At 38.3% G+C, this 15,462-nt stretch overlaps 1 protein-coding gene across 1 annotated transcript in view; it reads right to left on the bottom strand.

Moving 5' to 3' along the window:
* The window catches only part of tln2b (talin 2b), a 111,163-nt gene that overhangs the window by 45,322 nt on the left and 50,379 nt on the right, over window positions 1-15,462 (bottom strand). Inside the window, exons 20-35 of the mRNA XM_052119839.1 lie at window positions 14,586-14,714; window positions 13,049-13,162; window positions 12,844-12,957; window positions 12,463-12,597; window positions 11,357-11,485; window positions 11,095-11,197; window positions 9,176-9,384; window positions 8,162-8,281; window positions 7,528-7,725; window positions 5,614-5,753; window positions 5,076-5,169; window positions 2,588-2,677; window positions 2,372-2,494; window positions 1,173-1,316; window positions 785-946; window positions 452-592 (exon numbers count right to left, since the gene is read on the bottom strand). Coding sequence (XP_051975799.1) covers window positions 452-592; window positions 785-946; window positions 1,173-1,316; window positions 2,372-2,494; window positions 2,588-2,677; window positions 5,076-5,169; window positions 5,614-5,753; window positions 7,528-7,725; window positions 8,162-8,281; window positions 9,176-9,384; window positions 11,095-11,197; window positions 11,357-11,485; window positions 12,463-12,597; window positions 12,844-12,957; window positions 13,049-13,162; window positions 14,586-14,714 — 2,145 coding nt within the window. The remainder of the gene's footprint in view (window positions 1-451; window positions 593-784; window positions 947-1,172; window positions 1,317-2,371; window positions 2,495-2,587; window positions 2,678-5,075; window positions 5,170-5,613; window positions 5,754-7,527; window positions 7,726-8,161; window positions 8,282-9,175; window positions 9,385-11,094; window positions 11,198-11,356; window positions 11,486-12,462; window positions 12,598-12,843; window positions 12,958-13,048; window positions 13,163-14,585; window positions 14,715-15,462) is intronic.

Raw genomic sequence — 15,462 nt, forward strand, 5'->3', positions numbered from 1 at the left:
CAACATTCACTATGCGCTATAACGAAACAACACACACAAACAAACATGTCCGTCGGCAGTGGTTGGCAGGGCCTGTACAAAGTGACATCACTTTGTACAGAATCTGCCAATGGCTTGTTCTGAGACAGTGCTTATGATTAATAGGGATAAAAAATAAAAAAAAGGACTGGGTGGATTTTTATCATTATAGGGTGGTTGTGTGCACACACTGCCAACACACATTTATGTTCAAACACCATGTAAAAGTGAATTTTGCATAATAGTTCCCCTTTAAGCCATTTTCCTGATGGGGATATTTGGCTACTCCCTACTAAGTAGATGATTTCAGGTTTTACTATCCTTGTGGGATCATTTAGTTACCAAAATTGACTGCGAGCAAACTCTGAGCTGCACATACAGAGAGAGAGAATAAATAATACATGGAATATTCTGGTCTTTTGCGTTTCATCACCTCATGGCTTATCTGTGCAGGAATGCTTGCAAACTCCGGGTTGGAGGCGAAGGTTGAGAGATTATCAACAGCTTCTATCAGCGGGCTCGTGGCCACACGGCACCTTTCACGGTTCTCATCTGAGAAATCCCCGTCTAGGGCCTGAGATAAACAGTAGAGGAAGATCATTTACTGTAAAATACTACAACCCACAAACAAATACAATTTTGTTGATGGGTACAAGGTTGCAAATGGACAGGCAAGCTCATGTCTTCGTCCTAATGCAGAAAATGTATTCATTCTCAATTAATCTGGTACCAAATGACCTTTTTGGTAATTCATTTCAGGCCATACCTTTATCGTTTTGACAAGGTTAGCCGTGGTATTGGCAACCTCTTTGGCGGACTGCACGAAATGTCTTCGGGCTACAGGGTTGGCTGTTTTGGAAGACGCCAGACGACAGGCATTGCAAAGGGCCGAGGTGTGCTTGGCAACAATTGTAGCTGCTGACAAAACCTACACCAACAAATAAACAACAACAGAAACCATGTTGTTTGAAAAACAACAAGAGGAACTTGCCAGAAAGGCGAAAATAAAAGAATAATGAATGCCTTTATTTAGGGCAATTAGGATTTTATACAGTGTGGGACTATTGTCATGATATTACGCACATTTTGCTTCCCCCCCATAATGAGAATTAATCCAAAGGGATTAATCAGAGAGAAACATTTTAAATAGTCACCTGGGAAGGACTGCTGGCCGGGTCCACCAGGTTCTGGCAGGCCATCTGAATCGCCTGATTGGCTCTGGCAAACTGTATGGGATCCACCAATCCCTGATGACCCGACTGACTGTTGGGATCGGAGACACCGACCAAATAGGAGGCCTGAAAGGAGAGAGCTCATTTGTAAATTGTTATGGAAAAGTATCAATTAGATGAATACATGTAAATATCAATGTAAGATAAGAGAAACTAAGAAATGATTCGTTTTTAGCAAATTAATCTTAAAGATAGCATCCACAACAATCAAAATGGATCCTAGTCCAGTACTTTCTTAACCCTAGAATGCAACTTTTACATTTGTGGGTCAAAAAAGACCCCGGTGAAATCTAGATGCTTATTCTTTCTAAAACCACTTTATTTTTTTTAAGTGTAATTTTTTATTAAGTGTAATGATTATTTTATTAATTATTTCCTTTTTTTAAAGGCTGAAATTTTATTCACTTGTGAAGAGTTTCACACACATTGAAAATGGAGTAGGGGTTTTGGGTGACAGTATATTTATATATATATATATACACATACACACACACATTTATAAAAAAAAAGGCAGTTTTAACAGAAAAATGGGCAATTTCCATGTTTGATGGTAAAATATGAAATGTCGCAAATGTCTTGAAACACATATGCCTTTAGGGTCAATGTCTTAGTTTATTCTGAAGAAAAGAAAAGTATTGTTAATAAAAATGTAAAACAGTGTGACTACAGATGCAATTAAATGTAGGTACTACATAAGTACAATGCAACAACACATATCTACATAAGTACATTGTATCAAATGCTTAAATACATACTAGTTAAAGATAACTACCATAAAATGGGTCCAAATAATAATTGTTTTTAAACTGGTTTCCTGAATACTCCCATACATATGGTCAAGCCCCAATTTCACACAATTGGTTGAGATTATGTTGCTATGTCTGGCTGCTCAAACAAACAGAGCAAAGCTTCCAAATGGCCTATCGTTGTCTCTGAATGTTAAACTCGGATATGATAAAAAAATTTAACAGTTTTTAACAGTTTTAACTGTTACATTTTAACAGTTCTGAATGTGTTGCAAATTACTTTACATGTTGTCTTTACAGATGAAAGAGTTACTAAAGCAATGCTCCAGGTATATTGTGGGAGTAGTATCAGGCAATACTATTCCATGAGCTCACCTGTCCCGCTGCCTCGGTCAACCCACACAGCGCTTTGGACGCCACACCTACACAATCCCCAAATGCTGGCACGTTTCCTGTCTTACAATGCTGCGAGATTCCAGCCATAGACTCTCCGAGAACCTGCTCAGTTAGAAATGTGTTAGACCTCCCATTGAAATGAACTGTTGCTCATTTCTTTTGAATATTTTCAGAATGTTGCAAAGAATTCTTTACCTTGGAATTCTCCATAACGCTCTCAATGCAGTCAAAATAGGAGAGATCGCTGACTGGCTCGTTTGGATTGTCTAGCATTCCTCGTACGGCCTGTGTGTATGTGGGAGAGAGAGAGAAAGAGAGTGAAGGGGGGTATGATGATTTGAGACTATAAAAATGCCTTTTGGTCTGAGATATTTTTATATTCAAAATAAAGAGGAATTTCAAGGTTTGTAGATTTATTAAAACAGGCTTCACCACATAAAAGTAGGCAGACTGTATCTAAGATACAATATAATTTACATCTCAGAGACTGAGGGTGGAATTAACAAAGTATGATTTGCCCTTTTCACATGTTGTTTGCGTTATTTTAGTGCTCGATTCACTAAAGGAATTGTGCAAATCAGGTAATGATACAAATGTGCACTTAAAATAAGTGCTAACGGTAATCAGCACAGAGAAATTCCTGATCTCCAAGGACTGTTTTGGAGGGTGAAGCAGAATACCACGACTTGCTGGGACCACAGTGTTTCCGGCATTGAAATGTATTTCTGACCACCCAAGTGGCATTTCAGTCCATCGAAGCAAATGTAACGATATTCACCTCCTCACTGCTTTACAATCACTGAATATACATCTCAGATGCCTGGTTTCAAATGAGTATTACGCAGACTATTGCAGAAACACTCACACGAGGTTCATAAAATTCAACCAGGCTTCCCATGCTCCAGACACAGAATAGCTTACTTGGCTTTCCTCTACATCGTGCCGCAGATCACAAAAGTTATGCAACCCATATGAATTCTACTAAGAATTGTCTACTTTAAAGCACTATGGAGTGAGCCAAACATCTCAAACAATTAAGCAATTACATATTAATTCAGTGTGATTAATTGTACAGTTAAAGAAACCACAATCAGTCTTGCTTGACAATAGTGACAGCACAAGATGAGGATGCGTTCTTGCGTTCAAACACATCTGGATTGAACATCGAACAGAGGGGTCTTGAGACGTGTATTTCTAAGTTCCAAACTGTTTAACTTGACACGGCGTCCTGAAACCGCTGAGTTTATGATGCGGTGCAACCAAAGTCAGACGGCCCAAAAGTGTCGGTCTGGCGCATGTGTACACTGACATGTCCTTAGAAAAGCTCTTATAATAAGACTTTCTTGTACAGATTGATGAATTCCGAAGCTAAATGGATTGCGGAAGACCAGTGGTTCTCAACCCTGTTCCTGGCCATGTGCACCCCCCCTCCTAGACATTTGGGATATCTCCCTAATCAAACACACCTGATTCAACTTATCAACTTGTTAGTGGAGACTCCAAAACCTGAATTGGGTGTGTCAGATAAGGGAGATATACAAAATGTTCAGTGTTGGGGGGGGCTCCAGAAACAGGGTTGAGATCCACTGCTGTAGGCTCTAGACCAGAGGTGGGGAACGTCAGGCCTCAGGGCCGTATAAGGCCCACGAGACCATTTGAGAAATGATTTGAAAAGAAAAAATGGCCTTGATTCAATTAACCTGAAGAAAATTCCTTTCAAATAATGTTTCAAAATAATTTTCAATTATAACAACACAAAATATTGTATAATAGACTGACTTTGTGTTTTTTGTGTGCGAGCACGTAATTATTCGAGGGCCATACAATTGCTTGCCATTTCTGATTATGGGTTGAAATTAATGTACAATGCGTACATTAATTTCAACCCATAATCAGAAATGGCAAGCAACTGTATGGCCCTCGAATAATTTTGTAAATACTCAAATGGCCCTTAATGGAAAAAGGTTCCCCACATTTTTGTTTGTTATTCCTTATATATTTAATTATTGCTAATCAAATATTGGTATGCGATTGTGATTCATTATATTAATGAATCGCCATATTATGTTATTAATAAAAAAATTTTTTTATTGATTGACAGTCCTAGTATTAAACTACTTAGCGTGAATAGCTTAGGTTACAATTATGAATTAAAAAATGATGTGTAATACAATTAAAATGTGTTCATATGTATGTCTGAATGCATTTATTTTGAATTTGAGTGGCAAAACAAAAAAATTTGTTTTAGAAAGTAACTTAAAAGTAATTAGTAGTGTGATTACGTTCCCAATAAAGTAATCTGATTACAATTTTTAGAGAAGTAGCTAGTAATTTGTAGTGGATTACTTTTATGGGGGTAATTTACCCAACACTACTCGCTTGACATGGATACATTTTATTTTAAATCGTGAGAGGATATATGCATAAACGTTCATGGAATCACATTTACTCAAATTACTAGTCATGAGACTTTACATCAATAATTCATGGGACTGAATAATAAATAGACTAACCAGCAGATCAATATCTTCACAAAGCACGTGTACCTGACTGATGACTTCGAATCTCAAAGCACATTGGTATTTATAGATTTATGGTTAAAATTAGATTAAGAGGTCGTGAATAAGATGCAGGTTTTTGCACAGAAATTGTACAAAATTGTCACAACTGTTTGTGCGAGTACCTCTAGTTCTCGTAAAGCATTGTCACACTCTTTTTGTCCTGGTGCCTGCTGGGTACAAAGTGTGATGAGCTGATTAATGCTCTCTGTCACCGCTCTGAAACACAAACAGCAGATAATCACACAAACAGTTAGAATGGCAAAAAAACACCTTGGATGACAAAGAGAGTTGGTGAAAATCTCAACTTTTAACAAACTCATTAAACTCCTAACAAATGCATCAGAATCATGGCAAAACTAGGTTCACTTTCACTATACTGAGCCTAGTGTGTGTGCATGTGTGTTTGTTTCCTCATTAAGGAAACAGAAATCAATCTAGCCCAAAACCCTCAGGAGCAGCTGCTCTACCTAAGGGGATACAAGCTACACATGCAAACACACCCACATACATCTAACTCTCTCTCTCACACGCTCACAGACAATTCAGCTCTGCATGAAAACTTTAAACTGAATAGATGATTTTAGCCGTTAACTGCTGGGCAGGCCAATGGGTTAATGAATTCTAAACTCTCCCAAACCTACGATTGAATCTCATTCCTACCGGGCCGCAGCTGCGAGGAGGTTCTTGGCATTTGCGGCCCCTGGATCCACGGAGAGGGACTTGGCGGCCAAGAGCAGCTTGCTGGATGCCATGGAGATGTTCTTCAGGTTGCCAATCACCTGGACCTGGTCATCTTTGGACTGTGGAAACAGAACAAAGCAGCTTAGCTAGCAGTGAAGGTATTTAGTAAGCAAACAATATATTCTTAGTTTTTTATTTCATCAGAAAAAAATTGCAATGGCATTCTTTTATCGATAATATATAACCTTACATTTTTTAGAGGGTTATTAGTTTTTGACATCATATCAACCAATTACCTATCTGATACAAGTAACAAAAAAATACATAAAAATGCTAGTTCAATTCTGATTATCTGAGTGGCATGCAGTTTCAGGAAGTCAGGGTGAACCAAACAATTTGCCAATAGTCCAAAGTCTAGTTTTGTCCAGATGTCTATGTCTCTCATTGGACATGTCAGGCTCCATCACCCGCTCTTCTCACGCGCCTCTCCAAATTAATGAACAAAACATGCAGAACAGAACATCGTCAACGATTTCATTAGGATGGAGTGCCGTCATGCTCTCTGGGACAATTATGTGCCTGAGTGAATTAGATGAGAGGCACTAATTACCAAATTAATCAACTTTAAAATGCATTTAAAGGGATCGCTCACCCAAAAATTACAATTTCATAATTTACTCACCCTCATGCCATCCCAGATGTGTATGACTTTCTTTCTTTAGCAGAACACAGATGGAGATTTTTAGAAGAATATTTCAGCTCTGTAGGTCCATACAATGCAAGTGAATTGTGGCCAGAATTTTGAAGTTCCAAAAAGCATATAAAGGCAGCATAGAAGTAATCCATACGATTCTAGTGGTTAAATCAATGTCTTAAGAAGTGATATGACAGGTGTGGTTGAGAAACAGATCAATATTTAAGAAATTTTTTACTGTAAATTTCCAATTTCACTTTCCAATTCTTCTTTTATTTTTGGCGATTCACATTTTTCATGCATACACCCCTACTGGGCAGAGAGGAGAATTTATAGTAAAATAAAATCTTAAATATTGATTTTGTTTCTCTCTCACATCCATAATATCGCTTCTGAAGACATGGATGTAACCACTGGTGTTGTATGGATTACTTTTATGCTGTCTTTATGTGCTTTTTGGAGCTTCAAAGTTCTGGCCACCATTCACTTGCACTGTATGGACCTACAGAGCTGAAATATTCTTCTAAAAATCTTTGTGTTCAGCATAACAAAGAAAGTCATACACATCTGGGATGGCATGATGGTGAGTAAATGATGAGAGAATTTTCATTTTTGGGTGAAAAATGCCTTTAAAAGGTGTTGGAAAAAATGACAACCATTTTGTATTCTTCTTGAGCAGGTTTCGGATTTAGATGATTAAGTACACATCTGGATACATACATGTTAACATGAGAATTACACAGTGTATCCAGGCGTGATGTGACATGTTTTGAGCGTCAATTAATTTTGAGGCTACAAAGTAACAATCACAGCCAACAAGAGCATATTTACTGTTTAAAATAAAGCCATGAGTGATTTTGGACCAATTAAATTTCACTTTGGGCGGGGCTGACTAGTCACCCTGACTCAAATAGTGTTCTTAAGCAAGATCAGACATTTCACACTATTAAGCACCCTCCATAAAATTGGTTGTTTAGACTTGATTAACTACTATAATATTTTTCATGTTAGCAGTCAATGGAGGAAAATGCTTTTCTTGTTGCATAATGTTGCAGTTCATCTGGGCTAACTGTCGCAACTAAGCAGCCAAACCTTCCATGGTTGAGAGAAAAAGAGTTTTTTACAGCCAAATATGTCAATTTGAAGCACGTGTTCATAGAACAACATTCAACAACAAGTAAACGTTGCGATAAAAGCACCTGAGTGTGTCCGGCCATCTCAATACCGGCATCTAGGAACTCATCAAAGTCATGGCTGAACTTGCCGGACGCCACAGCCAGCTGGCTGCTGGTGCCTCTTGTTGACTGCACCACATCCCCAGCAGAGTGGTTCAGCTCGGCTGCTGTGTGGTTCAGGTCCGTCTGGGCCTCTTGGAAGGATTTGGAACATGGAGGAAGCTGGAGAACCAGGAGAGGGTGAAATATCAGTTATGGCTGAGTTTACAGCTGTGTCATGTAAGTGCATGCTGTCATGTCACAGATACTGTAACATATTTTCCACATTTATTTGTGTAGTGACGCAGACAACCGAAAAGACATAATGACAGCAAACAAATTAAGCTCATAATTCAATAAGCTAAATGATTAATTAAAATAAATAAACTTTAATCTCATGGTTGGGGTACTTTTGAAGGAAAGTGAAAACTAAGCTTTTATTGGAATTAATGAATTGGAGAAAATAATTACATATACCTAAACTAATAAATGCTAGCTATATTAACTTCACATTTTTAGTTTGGAGTCACCCTTACAACAAAGTACTGTGGTGTACCATGATACTTTGCTGACTGAACCTTAACTATCATCACTATATGTCAATGGTTCCATAACTCACATTTTCCACAAGCAGTTTCTTACTGGCCTCGCCGATGCTTCTGAGAGCCATGTCCACATCCTTCTGTCCAGGTAAGCAGTTCACGCAGTTATTCAGAGAGTGAGAGACAGCCTTTGCCACCTGAAACACACACACATACACACATTGATGCAGCTATCCTTATGAGGACTCTCCATAGACAATGATTTTTATACTTTTTATTATTACTGACAATAGATTTTATCCTCTAACCCTAAACCTCACAAAAACGTTCTGCAGTTTTACATATAAAAAAAAACATAGTTTAGTATGATTTTAAGTGATTTAAATTATGGGGAAACTAGACATGTCCTCCTAAACCACATTTATAGCATAGCATAACACACACACACACACACCAATAACTCTACAATGGCTCAGGGAGATGCTGTGTGAATCTAAAATTCTAATCAGCCCATCAGCAGAACAGAGAATTCCATGTCACTAAATTATGCCACTGTCAAAGACATATGTCAAGCAATATGTTTGTCTCCCAAAGGAACCTGTGGAAATCAGGATGCGCACTGGCACCTTCCATAAATTGGGCCGCTGGGTAATAGAGAAATAAAATAGTTTTGTTTATAGGAGATAATTGCCGAAGGGGAGTAATGGGAGATTAATCCAGTTCCACATAGTTGAAAAGAAAAAAAAATAATAATACTATGCTCTCTGAAATCATAAGGAGCATAAAAGCATGAATTAGAATAAAAACAGTTAAGACCAAAAACGGTTAGGCTCACCAATGCTCAGATTCAGAGAAAACGAGTACGTAAAGTGCATTCAATTTGTGGTTTTGTTGGGTTGCCACTTGATACCCAATGTAAAATCTGGGTGCTGAAGCAGAATCAGTCCAGAGTCACAACCTTGCCACACTTGAGAAAATTGTTTAGCCAATCTGCCATATTTACTAGTCTACTTGTTATTAGATAGATTTTGATGGGAAATATATGTGCATTGATATAGGTGTAATTAATGTTTAATCTATAAATGCCCCACCTGCGCTAGTCTCTGCTGGCTCTCAGCATCTCCAGGGCACACTAGGGCTTGGTGGGCTTCGTGAATTAGCAGGGCCGAGCCTTCCATCACGTAAAAGGCAGAATCCAGCATGGCGGCCGCGGCCTGGGGCTCCACGGTACTCACTGCAACTCCCCTCGCGGCCTGGGCCAGTGTCCTCAGAGCCTGAGCGGTTTCCCTTGCGGCGACACCTTCCACAAGCATGCCCAAATATACACACATGCACAAATGAAACATGCTGAGTCACTCTCACATGTATTAGACCTTTGTATTAAATGTTAGTATCAGAATGGCCGATTAGTCAGTCTGGCCAATATAGTGGTTGATCGAATCTTAAATTTTTTTGCATTCAGAGATTATTGGCATCATCGGATAAATACAATTAATCGGATTGCTTAAAAGTTTAAACTTTGCTCAAATGTAAACATTATAAACGGTATCAAAATTCTAGTCATAGGCGACCCTAGTCTCTAGATATCAGCATTGGTATCAGTAATTTATATTTATGCATTTGGCAGACGCTTTTATCCAAAGCGACTTACAGAGCCCTTATTACAGGGACAATCCCCCCGGAGCAACCTGGAGTTAAGTGCCTTGCTCAAGGACACAATGGTGGTGGCTGTGTGGCTCGAACCAGCATCCTTCTGATTACCAGATTACCAGTTATGTGCTTAGACCACTACACCACCACCACTCCGTAATTGAAAAACACATATTGGTTGACTGCTACTGTACAATCTTGCACCATTACCATATGTTTACATTATAAATAAACAACACATTCACTGATACTACATACAATGCCTTGCTTTTGGATCACCTCATCTCCATTCCAAATACTTTACATAACTGCAAAAAATGTTTACAGTATGGCAAAATTAGGGACATATTTTAATAAATCTTTATTACTGGAGCATAATGCAAAGGACAAGCCAAAACACCACTTTCCAAATCAAGCTTTCAGCCTCGTTTTGGTGCATGGCTGACCCACAATGCCCCTTCTGTTCAGAAAAATGAATGTGGAAAGAAAATGAGGCACTATATGGGATCTGGCCTTTACTTAAAAACAGAACACGAATGTGGGCAAATTGCATCAAATTGCATTATCCAGCCAAGTAGAGCCTAATTGCTTATGCTATGTTAAATCTAGTGAAAATAGGATTAATGAGCGATTGGGGTTAGTTATACCCTTAGCTTGAGAAGTGTTTCCTGTTCGAGTGGGGCATTAAAATATTTCTACAGAGGTTCTCCTGAGAGCAACGATCCAGCCCAAAAAATTGATGGGTGTTAAAGGTAAGTTATTACAATGATCTTCTTCGTTTTCATGCCTTTAATTCGGATCAAGCGGTTGTGTTCTGAAAAGGCATTAAATTCCTGAGCTACTGGCTTCAAATGGGCACATCCTTAAACAAGTGATTTTAGACATTTTTGCAAAAGGTTGTTGGGACTCAACTGGTAGAGCATTGCGCCAGCAATGGTAAGGGAATGGGTTTGATTCCCTGGGAACAAACATTGTGATAAAATATATACCCTGAATGCAGTGTGTCTAAACAAACTCTACCTTATTTTGGCGTAAATTCAAGTCAAATTAGGCAATAGAGCATTGCACAATACCAATGCCCAAGTCAAGGGTTCGAATCCCAGGGAAAACACATTCTGATCAAATTTATACTCTGAATGCATTGAAAGTAGATTTAGATAAACGCATCAGTGGAAATGTACATTATGTATTTGTCTTAGAATAACATTCTTACTGATCAATCAAGGCCTTCACCATAAAGTGCTAATCCAGAACCATGTCCTACATGTGTAAATCAGTTTGGACACATCATTTTGAATATTTAATGCAGTAGTGATGACATATATATATATATATATATAAGGCTTAGTGATCATCTCACCGGTATAATGTTCATTGCCCTGCGCGGCACAGGTCAGTAGCTGGGCCATGGAGGAGCCCACAGCCTTGGACGTACTCCCTAGATCCTGGGCACACTTCTCCAACTACAGACACAACAGTTTTAAACATGAGACCCCCAGGGGTCCAGAGTAAAAGAGAGCATGCTGGTATAATGAGAACACTTTTGAAATATAATTATTGCTAATGAGTCCTATTATCTTTGCATCTTGATGTGTGAAACATAAGTTGGAACTTAGACTTACCGATTCTCCTGGTAGGGGCTTGAGTTGTCCATCCAGTGCAGCCATTTTGGCATCCTGCAGTTCACTCTTCAGGGTCTGAACAGCACTGAGTGCAGAGTCAATCTCGAGAGGACCACATGCCTCGTGAGCCTATAAAACAGTAAACACAAACAACAATGTTAGTAATATTAGCGTATTCACGTTGTTTTGTAAAGACTTTCACTAAAGAGTCCCATTACAATTTTTTGTTTTACTGTAAGTGCGAAATATGCGCTACTATGCTATATATTCAGATGGGGGCTTTGATGTCGAGACATAAATATATTGAATGTGTACTACTTGTATTACAGCTTAGGCTCTGCGGACCCGCCGGCAGGTCCAAAAGGGGGTACTCTGTCACAAAAAAAGTTTAAGCTTAAAATGTACATAGGTCAGACATATGTGGTTTCTTTTGAAAGCTTAGAATCTGAACATTTCATAGATAACCATCACTACTGCAGTTACGTTACATAATATAACAAAATAAGGCATGAAACATCTACGTCGCAAATCAGCGCCACCTAGACGTCATGTGGTAAAAATATTATAATGCATTTAAAAAAAATTCAAAGACCACTTAAATAGATGAATCATATCAAATGAAAGCTCTCTTTCTAATGAACGCATGTAGAGTTTTATGTTTTTTTGTTGCCCAACAGTCTCCAGAATTTACTCTGAATGGTGCCAAAAAACAAAAAAACATCCAATGAGCGGCAGTTCTGTGGATGGAAATGCCTTTTTGAAGAGAGAAGTCAACAGAGACTAGCCAGACTGGTTCGACTGACAAAGTCTATGGTAACTCAGATAACCACACTGTATAATTGTGGTTGGCGATGCTTTGGCGGCACAAGGGGGACCTATACAATATTAGGCAGGTGGTTTTAATGTCCTTTAGAATCTTTTTTTGGGCAACCCAAAAATTCCCCAAAGTTGAACATTCCAATGTGTGTTTTCTAATTTAAAATAAAAGAAGAGACAGATGATCAGATGTAGAATGCTAAATCTTTACACCTGCATTTGTGGTGTGGTTAGTACAACAATCTTCTCTTTATTAAAGATCTTACAGTAAAACAATGATCTCTAAGTACCTTTTGTGCAGCTGTGCGCAGCTCTGCCAGGCAGGTGGCCAGATTCTTGGCACACTGACCGAGTTGCATCGCAGCAGCCTGGTCAGTTACTGTTGGAACGGCCGATTTAGCTGACGTCACCATTTTACTACCCGGCTGTTTGAAGACAAACAGAAAACAAACACCACCAGTGTGAGTGGATTAAAGACCTTAGTCAAGGTAGACAGCAGGGACAAGGCTGCTAGGGATAGATGTTGATCATTCTACTGACAAAACATTTAAAATAAGATATGCCAAAATGCCAAAATATTCCCAGTTGATACAAATCTCCTGAAAACACAGGTTGTGATAATAAGATGTGATCTAGAAAATTTAGGTTGTACAACCCATTCAACAGACTACCTGTAGAAAACACTGGCTGGAGATGATAAGTGCTAGCTGGGCACCGAGGTCTTCTGGATGGGCCTGACTACCCCTCATTCCCTGCACTAGCTGTGGGACATGATCTGCCACAGCCTGGGGAACAACCACAAACAAAAAGATTAACGGAAAACAGTTTAATTAAAATTTGTATTCCATAATCCATTAGTGTCTTGAGCCACAATACCTTGCAGCTGAGCACTAGTTGCTGATGTGACATGGTGTTCTTGTTGGATGCGGCTGCATTCTGGGCAGCCGCAATGGTCTGCGTTGCAGCCGCTGCAGCCTGCTTAGCTGCATTCTGTTTCAGATAAATAAAATGTATGTCATGAACATCTGCAATAATTGGGGTACAAAATGGTACAAAACAGAATCTCTGTCTCACAAAATACTGTAACTGGTATTGTAATGGTGAAATGGGATAGATATGACATTAACTGAACAATGACACAACTGTCAAGATCATTAAAGGTCCAAAGACATGGCAGAGTGCATTGTCCTTTGTCCTTATTTGTAACATAACAGGTTTTCACAGGATATCCAAAGAGCAAAGTGCTATTTGCTATACACATGCAACACTTTTGAAGTATTAGAAAATATGGCAAGGAAAAAGAAAAAAGAAAACAAGTTGCATTTTTCATACAAATATTTACTGTTTGAGGAAAGATGATGGATGATAGAGCGGGAAAAAGAACTGAAAGAACAAAGCCATCTTTGTTGATAAGAAGAAGAAAAAACAAGGTTCGGATTGATGAATTTCACTGGACGGTCACATCAGGGACTTTGTGTTGAGGAACAGACAAATGGTCTATGTTACGATTTCTCCCAGTCATTTGTACAGTGGAAAGAAAAAGTATTTGAACCCTTTGGAATTAGCTGGTTTCCTGCATTAATTGGTCATAAAATTTGATCTCATCTTCATCAAAGTCACAAGTACAGACAAACACAATGTGCTTAAGCTCCAAGCCCCTTTCTTTATCGTAAGTCTTCTGAGATCTCTTTTTGCAAGGGATTGTCCAAGTCAGAAGATGCTTCTTTTGAATAGAAACTCAAAATGTTTGAGTACTTTTTATAAGTCAAAGTATCTCTACCCCACACATCTAGTTTCATTAATTGGATGCCAGGTTTGCCAACTCCTGACGCTATTAGCTTTTGTTGACGTCATTACCCTAGGGGTTCATATACTTTTTGCAACCTACACTGTGAATGTATTCAATATGTACAAGAACAATAAATAATTTGTGTGTTATTAGTTAAAACAAAATGTGTTTTGTGACAAATTTATCCATACAATGCAGGCATTTCCAAAAGGTTCACATACTTTTTCTTGCCACTATATATGAGTCTCATTCTATAATGTCTTTGTCTTGAGTGTAATTTACTCAAACTGAACTTCAAAGTCTTTCAAACACAGATCTTTGGAATTCATAAGAATTCTGGAAAACAAACAAACAAAAAATGTCCACATCAGTTGATTGACAGCAGGGGGTTGAGGGTCTCGAGTCAACACAGTCCCAAGATAATTGTAAAATTCTTAAAATAAAATAAAAATAAAAAAAGGTCAGGAAAATCCATCCAGTCCTAAGTCCTCATAATCCATTCTTACATTTGGCTGGGTTCTTCTGCACCACAGAGTCTATAGTAATTTACTATATCCATACTGTGTATCAGAAGGCAAAACCTGAAGTAAAGGTGGGATTACAATACACTGAGCATCTCCTCACCTCCAGACGGTGAATAAGTTTCTTTTTGATGGCGTTTTGAGCAGCTGCGTTGGTGGCAACCCGTAACCCTTCAGCAGCCTCTCGCAGTCTCTGTTGTTGGTCTTCATTTTCTGGGTATGCAGCAGCCCCCTGCACAGGTACAATTCAGTCACAATTACAGAATTAAAAACATTTTATGGAGTTTACCAATTATTGACTAATTGCTTTTATAGCAGTCCCCATTTAATTGGTACTGTGAACATGCAACATTAATTTGTCTTAAATATTTTTGGCCTTTCAATTTTCAGAATGGAATATTAGCTAACTAATCACTGTGCTGTTTAGGCTGTATACTACATACCATAAAAAAAAAAAAAAATAATAATATATATATATATATTATATCTGAAACAGTATATAGCATATTTTATCTGCTACATTGTTGTCACATGACCTCACTACATGGCATGTTTAATTCAGCAAGTGGCATCCATTTACAGGTATCATCACAAAAATAAAAATATTTGCTTTGTTTCTTTAAATAAAAAAAATTAATACATCTTAATTCTGATTGACCAATTAAATGATGAGTCAAATAGATGTTTAATTAAGTTTCTAACGATAAGATATGTGATTCCATGGTTCCATTTTACCTCCTTCCTTGACAATTAAACAAAGTGAAAGATGATTCTGAGAGGACAGAGTTGTCACAGATAAATTCTAGACTGAGCAAGCTCTGTGAAGGAATATTTGTCACAGCTAGCAGTATTCTTGGCTATGCCATCCACACATTTATGGCACATTACAAAATGCTCAATGCAAATAAAAATTAAAGGGCTGTCTGCTCCATTTCTGTTACCAAGGAAACTGTCTGTGGCACATTCCTCATCTTTACATT

The sequence above is a fragment of the Xyrauchen texanus genome, chromosome 46 (genome assembly GCF_025860055.1).
Source record: "Xyrauchen texanus isolate HMW12.3.18 chromosome 46, RBS_HiC_50CHRs, whole genome shotgun sequence".
Lineage (NCBI taxonomy): Eukaryota > Metazoa > Chordata > Actinopteri > Cypriniformes > Catostomidae > Xyrauchen > Xyrauchen texanus.